General features: G+C 39.2%; 1 protein-coding gene across 1 annotated transcript in view; it reads left to right on the forward strand.

Moving 5' to 3' along the window:
* PCP4 (Purkinje cell protein 4) overlaps window positions 1–7,399 on the forward strand; it is a 96,508-nt gene extending 89,109 nt beyond the window's left edge. Inside the window, exon 3 of the mRNA XM_060766902.2 lies at window positions 7,033–7,399. Within this exon, the coding sequence (XP_060622885.1) occupies window positions 7,033–7,160 (128 nt within the window). The 3' untranslated portion in view covers window positions 7,161–7,399. The remainder of the gene's footprint in view (window positions 1–7,032) is intronic.
* Window positions 7,400–9,063: the final 1,664 nt, after the last annotated feature.

Below are 9,063 nucleotides of genomic sequence, written 5' to 3' on the forward strand. Positions count from 1 at the left end.
CCTCTGATGAGACAGCCTAGCTTGCTCAAATTCAGCCAGTGGATTTTCACATCCAAGTGGGGATTTGAACCATGCTCTCCTAGTGTCCTAGTCCAACAATCAAACCACTACACAACACTGGCCCTCCCTCATCAGGTTAATGTACATTTCATTTATTTCCTGAACCCAGTGCAAGTTTCACCCTCCCACCTTTGCCAGGTACAAGCCAACATATACTTCTTAGCATTATGGTTCACTGAAAAATAAGGACTGGCATTCTATTGAGAATTAATGACATAAAAAAAACAAGTTATGATTGTATAGGTTAGGATGGTCCAAGAGCTGGATTTCTAGGAGGGAATAGCTCTGATGTGGAGTCAATTGCACAAGTGAAACAAACAGTGCAGCCATTGTGCAAGAGTCAAAATTTATATCAGCATGGCAGTTTTGGGGGGGGGGGGGGCAGATTGTCCCTTGTAATTATAGAGCAAGAAGCGGGGGTGCTGCTAATTGAGAACATAGGACAATTGGAAGTCAAGGTGCCCGCATCTGGTTAGAAAAATTCCCTGTTGTGTGATGAGAGCCCTCATTGGACACTATCACAATTCTCTAATGTGGCTATGTCAGTGATGTAGCTCTATTGTCATAAAGTTATATACCATAGCCCAGGCATGGGCAAACTTTTTGTGGTGGGGGATGCATTGTGAGCTGGGGTGGGGCACGCAGGCCAAGCCAGGTTAGGTTGCATTCCCAGGCTGAGAGGAGACACATTACTGCTGAGAGTTCTCCAGAGCTGTTGTGTCTGCAAACTGAGAGGAGGGCTGAAGCAGATGAGGGACCGAGGGAAGAGCCCAAGTGGCCACGTCCAGCCCACAGGCCTGGATTTGCCCATGCCTGCCATAGTTCATTACATAATCTCTTGTTTTCCATAGGACCTGTTTATTTCCAAATCTCCTAAAGCCAATACTTCCTTTAACCAGGTTCAGCTCTGGTTGTTTGGATGGGAGACCACCAATGAATAGCTGATGCTGTTGGCTTTATTTCAGAGAAAAGAACTGGCAAAACCACCTCTGAGTATTATTTGTGTAAAGAAAACCCCATGAAATTCATGGGGTCACCAAAGGTCACACATACTCACTAACAAGAACAATGATGCAATTCAGTGCATTTTGTCCCATCATTCTTTGACTATGATTTTAAAAATATTTTAGAACTCCTTTGCATCTAACAAGCAGTTTGAACTTGGTTTATATTTTACAGCTATTTTCATGTAATAATATCGGAATTCCTATGTTGTAGGTTTCTTCTGTGTGTATTCTCCATCCAAATATGGCTCTGAAGGACTAAAATGATTCATCTTGGTGCATGAAGGTTAGGGGAGGGACACTGGCACAGAATGAGTGTGAAACCCAGGACTGTAATTCTGACCATATTACAGCTTGTGAAGTCACTGCAAAACATAAATAAATTGCTAGTTAAACAGCTCAGCATTAGCATTTAAAGAGGCAAACATTTGTTACCATATCAGTTGTTCAAAATCAATATGTCCTTAATGGGCTAAGGATCACTTTAATCTTTGATATTATACATTGCTTTTATGACTATTTTTATTTCTCACATCTATGCTGATGTACTCATTTCTTGCTGTGTGTATATCATCTCACATCACTCTCTCCCTCTCCCTCTGCAAGTATTCCTGTTCTCTCATTATTGCAATGGGGAAGAAAAGATTAATCAAACACTTCAAAGATGTGAACTGAAATAACACTCTCCTGTAAGAGGTTAACCATCATGCCGCACATCAAAACCTAACTTTGCAGAACTTGATAAGAAAAGAATTAAGGTTAAGGAAAGGAAACTTTGACCAGCAGTAGTCATCTCTTTTGGATCAAAGAGTAATTTATGGTTTAAAAGATTAATTAATTCCCCTTTTCTCAGATACACAAGGTTTTAAGAGTTCTGCATGATGCTAATGTGAAATAGCTATGAATTTAATTTGGCCACTGATGCTTTTCACTAAGGAGCATTGCTCCACTGAACATAAAGCCCCCTTGGTGGAAAAGTTCAATTGTCAGTCCATTTGCAGGCACAATTCCAAGTTTGGGGTATGAATTATAAAGCTCTATACAGATCAGGTGCAATGTTATTGGAAGCATGCATATATGATGGGATTTTGGAGATCCTTCTTTCTGTCCTGCCATCCTTAATGGCACATCTGGTGGCTAAACAAGAGAGGACCTCTTGGTGGTTGCTCCAAGGTTCTGGAGCTTCTTTCCAAGAGAGAATAGACCAGTGTCTTCCATGATACCTTTATATAGCCAGATGAAGACTTTTTGTTTGTTTCAGCAGACCTTTGAAGGGGAACAGGTCTTGTACCAGTGGTGCCAGTAAGGGGGTTTAGGGAGTGTGAACCATACAGGGCAGCACCATCTGTGTGGTGTTCCAGCAGCAATATATATATATATATATATATATATATATATATATATATATATATATATATTAAAAAACCCTGTAGTTAAATATAACCACAGAAACATTTCAAAGTCCCAGTTTACATCCATTGTACTAATATAGTTGCAAGGCTAAAACCCCATATTGATTCCATTTGAACCTACAAATGCCCATGCATTCTGGATTTACCCAATTATGATCTCACTTTAAATTATCTTGTTTCATCTGTGTGTGCTTGAAGGCTGTGTTATGGTTGTCCTTAGTGGCTTTTTTTATAGTTGCTGATTTTGTCAAATTTTCTAATGGATTAGCTACAACATTGCATTATGGAGGAGACCCACTGGGATGACACCATGGTTTACTGTACTGGGTGGCATTAACCTTGGTGATCTCCCTACCTTGCAATATGAGATGGGTAGTCTAGTTCATTTTTTTTAATGGTTATGTTTTAGCAGTTTGTACTTTATATAGTTATATGAGGGGAACTGGGGAAAAGGTAGGATATAAATGAATATAACTAAATATAATAATAATAATAATAATAATAATAATAATAATAATAAAACTCTGAGTAGGAGCCATCAAGTGCATGTCTTGAAATACTTTGGAGAAATTCTAATCAGCTGATGAAACTTTAGTGGAAGCAATAGCGATTGAGATTTTAGTCATTTCATCTGGTGACAGAGGGGGCCCTAGGTAATTTTCAAGGGTAAGCAAACAGTATTTTGCCCCCCCCCCCCAACCAATCACTGATATATATTTTCTGTTCATCGTGGAAGTTCTGTGTGCCCTATTTGGTTCAATTCCATCATTGGTGGAGTTCAGAATGCTCTTTGATTGTAGATGAACTATACATCCCAGTAACTACAACTCGCATATGTCAAGGTCTATTTTCCCCCAAGAACGCCTCAAGAGTGCCCCTGGGAAAACCAACTATACTGCAAATGCTTACTTTGCGTACTGGGTTGAGCCGCCCCTATCTGGTGAGCTGGATACTATTGCAACACTAAGCTTTTCTGAATACTGTACAAGCGTCCATGCAGTGGGAGATGAGAGGGATGTCTCAGGGTCTTGGAAAATTCCTTCATTAAAGCAACAAGCCCAGCCACCAAATGAGACTTCAGAGAATGTGCTCATCTTGAAAAAGAGAAGGCAGCAATTTATATCATTTACATGCAGAAAATGACCTGAATGAGATTTGGCACTGCAGGTGTCATCTGTTTGCTGATTTTGAGTTAAGAAGATAAGAAGAAACAGTTTTGGAAAGTAGGAGTCCAAATTTTAATGGGAGATTTTCCACAATTTGATGAGTATTGGTTTGTTTTGGGGGGGGGGGGGGTTAATAGAATTTTCTGGCATTACTTTTTATAAGCCAGTTTTTTCATTCTACTGTATTACTTGAGAAATGGTTTGTTACATAAATAGATACTTTGCCCCAGTAGTAGTAAAATATGTTTATGGTTTTTATGAAAATCCAATTTTCCACTCCAGTATCTAATATAGTAGCTCATAAACCAGAGGTTGCTAACTTGGGGTTTGTGAAGGGGATTCACAGTGTCTATGAATAGGGTGCAAAATTATTGTCCCCTCACTTCCCTTCTCATTAATGTAAATTTTCCTCTGTCATTTTGCATTTTAAAGTAAAAAGTAAGTCCTTCTCACATTTTTTTTCATTCCTGACTGAGCCAAGGAAACCAATTTCTAGTGCAATAAAAATAAATTGTATTTATAATTTGGTGCACATATCTTCATGTGTATTGTTCTGAGAATGGCAGCCATAGCTTATTCCAAAGAAATTATTAAGAACTTATTTGTCAAGGTCATGGTCCTCAAATATAGGCAGAATATATACAAATAGTTCCAGGTCTTGCCAAATTGTCTACAGAGATGCACTCAGAGGAATACATAAGAGGGAAACCTAAGTGTCAATTCGAGGATCAAGATCCAATTTCCAGTAATATCCAAGATGCAAGGTTGAGTCCACAATTCCAAAGCCAATGCCCAAAGGTAGTCCAGGTTCCATAGAGCATGAGAAAGCAAGAGTCCAAGGTCTTGGCTCAAGCACTGATGTTGATTCTACATGCTGCATATATCTATGCACTTTTAACTTTCTGGGTGGTAAACTACATGGGAAGCACATTTTTTTTTTTTTGCAAAGAACCCCTTCCTCTATCAATGGTTTAAAATGCTATTTCTGCATTGTATCACTTATGTTCTTAGACCAGTGCAGACAAGTTAATTTTATCTGTCAGATACAGTAAGATGAAATCTAAAAATGACAAATGATCTTGTGTGTAATTCTTTCCCTCCAATTTTTATTTCTGAAAAGCAAACCTTTAGAAAGCTGGGCTTGCCTGCCCAGAACGGCACAGGATGATTTGGTATTCATGACACTAGAAAAAAAGGGAATGCTTTTCACTTACCGGTATTGCCATCATTCATTTCAGTCCCAGCTTGGAAAGTAAATCAAGAAATTAGCTGAAGGCTTGGTCATGAGTAATTATGCTTGTACTGCATATCTCAAGAGTTTGCTCACCATTTATTCATTCCTCTTTTATTGATTGTGCTGCACTGAAACACATTATAAAGTTAACGTATTTGCTTTGCAACTGAACTGAATAACTCGTTTACTTTCACAGTTATATTATTCCAAATAAATGCTGTAACTGAAAGCCCTAGTAAAAATGGCAAATTTAGCCATCATCTACATTTTCATTTATTTCTCTAATAAAGTTGTAATCATTGCATAGAAGTCATCTATCTATCATCTATATATCATCTATCTATCTATCTATCTATCTATCTATCTATCTATCTATCTATCTATCTATCTATCTATCTATCCATCCATCCATCCATCCATCCATCTACCTACCCATCATCTCTGTATAGTGGGCTTCCTATGGATGCAAAATAGCTTATTAACATTAGCAAATTATCTCTCTTATTTAACACTAAATTATGAAATGTTTATTTTAATGGTCATCTGGTACAAGTATAGAACTTTGTTAAGCAACATCAGATTTTATTTGTCCGGAAAGTATAGAGGTTTTTGTACATCCAATTTAAATAAACTCCTTGCCTGTAAAATGGGACAGTAAAGTATTGTAGATTTTGAGCAAAAAAAGAAAGTTATGGAAGTTTAGATTATTGCAGCACAGGTTGGGCATTTCTTGGATTGATATATATGTCTCCATAGATTAAATTTCTGCTCACAGATAGGAAAGCTTACAAGTGCTATTATGAATGTTTTATTTTTAATTTTTTTGTAAGTTTTTTTGAGACATACATCTTTGAACAAAATGAAGCATTTTTGTGTGGAATAAATATTTTGGAGCAACTGAGTTCTGCAGATTCTTGTGTTTGGGAGCTGCATAGCTGTCTGGAGCATTTCTTGCATAGACTTCTTTAAAAGCATTCAAAAATACACTTTGTTGGTATGGAGTACTGTATATACTAATATATAAGTCAATCTCATGTAAGAAAGTGCCAGTGCCACATCTGGGGTCCATTTGCCCCAGTCGTCAGTGTTATTTTTCCACCCAGACATTCATAAAAGCCAGAAGTGGAATCATTGTGGAGACAGTAGAGCATCTCAGAACTTCTTTTGCATTGTCCTTTACTGGACTAAGTTCTCATCTTTCACTACACTACTCAAAGAAGGAGATATTTCCTTTTTTGATATGAGTTAAGGTATAGTACTGACCTGTAGATAAATCAACTCATGCTTTTAAGGACTTTTAAATTAAAATTTCTAGTCTTAGATGTGTATATAATAATTGGACTGAATTGTCAGTTACTTCCACTTTAAAGCCATTATTTGATGAAAAGGAGAGCTATGAGTCCAATAGGTAAAATAATAGGTAAAATAAATACTATTTTAAACATTAAAATTAAAACATAAATTTTCATTTAATTAGTTCACCCTTGCCATCCATAATTTTATGGGTGAAACATTTTACATTTAATATATTAGACTTGATAGTGCTTGGCATTTTGCTGAAAAAGGAACCATTCACCAAAGTGCCAGAGTTTGTCTTCTCAACCTTCAGTGGTGCTGATTAAATGTGTCTCCTTGGATTGTCTTCTCTGGACAGGTGTGGAGAAAAATGAGCTTTATTCTTTCTGTATGTTCCAGTCATTGGCCATTTTTCAGGACAGGACAAGCATGTATTTCAGGACAAGCATGTATTTCTTCCTTTCTTCCACTCATGTTACAATTTGGGTTGCATGTTGGGAGTTGCATTTTACTATCCTGGGAGGTATCGCATGGAACAATTTACACATATCTTCCGACAGACATACTCCAGAAAAATTAATGTGTGATCAACTTTGTCAATTGTTGCTAAATTAGAATACAGCTCCCCAGATCTCCAAGACAGCATGGTTAGTTTTCCAAGTTATGTCAACAATGCCTTCAACCTAGCATTACCATGGTGCATTAAGGGAAATTAAAACAATATTTCATTTCAGTAGTATTTAAATACCAACATGCAACCATCCAGACTCAATGATGTATAAATGCAGCATGAATGTGTCTTTTGTTCTAAAAGATGTATTGATTTATTGTGGCATTTTTGTTTGTATCTTCTTATGCAGACGATCAAAAGAAAGTTCAGGAGGATTTTGATATAGACATGGAGGCGCCAGAAACAGAGAAAGCTGCAGTGGCGATACAGTCCCAGTTCAGAAAATTCCAGAAGAAAAAGACTGGTTCCCAGTCTTAGCCTCTACCTCACAACTTCCACCATCACTGCTCTCTGGTCTGCCAGGAACTGAGGAAATTAAAAAATATATATAGATGCATGTACAGAAATTATCACTATTTAAAATTCCATTGGCAGGTATTAAAACAGTTATGCTTGTTGTGTGGCTTGATATCTGTGTTTCTCTCTAGTCTCCTTTCTTCTGTAATTCACCATTACTTGATGTTGAAATAAAAAGTTAGGACAATGTCCAACTGTCAGCCTTGATCTGTCTTGTTATATTAATCTACCAAGTCCAATGCTCAAATTAAGGCAACCCAGATGTCTGTTTTTCTCTTCACTTAAAGCTTGGAGACATGAATACACCACCTTATGTTAACAACTCATTTCTGCTGAAGAATGTGAGCATAAACTCTCTGCTCAGCTTACCTCATTTGGTGAATCCAGATGCTAGCCATATGCAGCAATAGACAATATTTTCCTCTAATGAGATGAATGTGAAGAATGCCAAAGACACCTAACAGGACTAGGAGCTAGTTGTAGTGGATACAAATGTGTATGCATGCCATATATATATATATATATATATATATATATATATAGTGGGCTGAAAAGAGGAAGTGTCTAGAAGTGTCACAGAGTGGTGCACAGCTTAGGGTGCACTTGCCTAAGATGTTCTCAAAGACCTCCTGGCACATACTGATAAAACCACACCTGCTTGAATAACTGGCTGCTTGCACAAGCAGGGGACACTGAAAGAATTTTGGCCTGCTGTGGTTGCACCAATGAATTTTCAGTGAATACAATGACTAATATTTCTCTCTAAAGTAATAACCCTTCATCATACCTCTTAAGCAATTTCTTGCTTTTATAATAGAAATCGAACTGTACAAAAATTTATTTATTTATTTATTTATTTATTTGATGCACTTATTAACCGCCATTCTCAGCCCATAAGGGCGACTCATGGCGGTGTACAGTACACATAAAAGACAATTACAAAAAAGCCAGTTTCAACAACATATAAACTATACAACAATTACAGACTACACTAAAAATCCGCTTCGTCTCTTAGTGGAATCATAGCCAGTCTCATATTCCTTGTTCCATTCCAGTTCTCATTACCGTATTGTTTAGCACTTAATTAAATGCCCTCTCGAACAGCCATGTCTTAAGGCTTTTTCGAAAGGACATGAGGGAAGGCGCCTGTCTGATGTGTGCAGGGAGAGTGTTCCACAGCCGGGGGGCCACCACCGAGAAGGCCCTCTCCCTTGTCCCCGCCAGCCGTGCCTGTGAGGCAGGCGGGATCGAGAGAAGGGCCTCCCCAGACGATCTCAAGGTCCTCGTGGGCTCGTAGGCCAAGATGCGGTCAGAAAGGTATTTTGGGCCGGAACCGTTTAGGGCTTTGTAGGCCAAAACCAGCACCTTGAATTGGGTCCGGTAGCAAATCGGCAGCCAGTGGAGCTGGGACAACAAGGGCGTTGTGTGCTCCCTGCCACCCGCTCCAGTTAGTAACATGGCTGCCGCGCGCTGAACCAGCTGAAGCTTCCGGGCCGTCTTCAAGGGCAGCCCCACGTAGAGAGCGTTGCAGTAGTCCAGGCGGGATGTGACAAGAGCGTGTACCACCGTGGCCAAGTCAGACTTCCCGAGATACGGGCGCAGCTGGCGCACGAGCCTGAGCTGTGCAAATGCTCCCCTGGTCACCGCTGAAACCTGGGGGTCCAGGCTCAACGATGAGTCCAGAGTCACACCCAAGCTGCGAACCTGCGCCTTCAAGGGGAGTGCGACCCCGTCCAGCACAGGCTGTAACCCTATACCCCGTTCGGCCTTGCGACTGACCAGGAGTACCTCTGTCTTGTCTGGATTTAGTTTCAGTTTGTTCGCCCTCATCCAGACCGTTACAGCGGCCAGGCACCGGTTCAGG

Source organism: Anolis sagrei, chromosome 3, assembly GCF_037176765.1.
Source record: "Anolis sagrei isolate rAnoSag1 chromosome 3, rAnoSag1.mat, whole genome shotgun sequence".
NCBI classification, from domain to species: Eukaryota; Metazoa; Chordata; class Lepidosauria; order Squamata; family Dactyloidae; genus Anolis; species Anolis sagrei.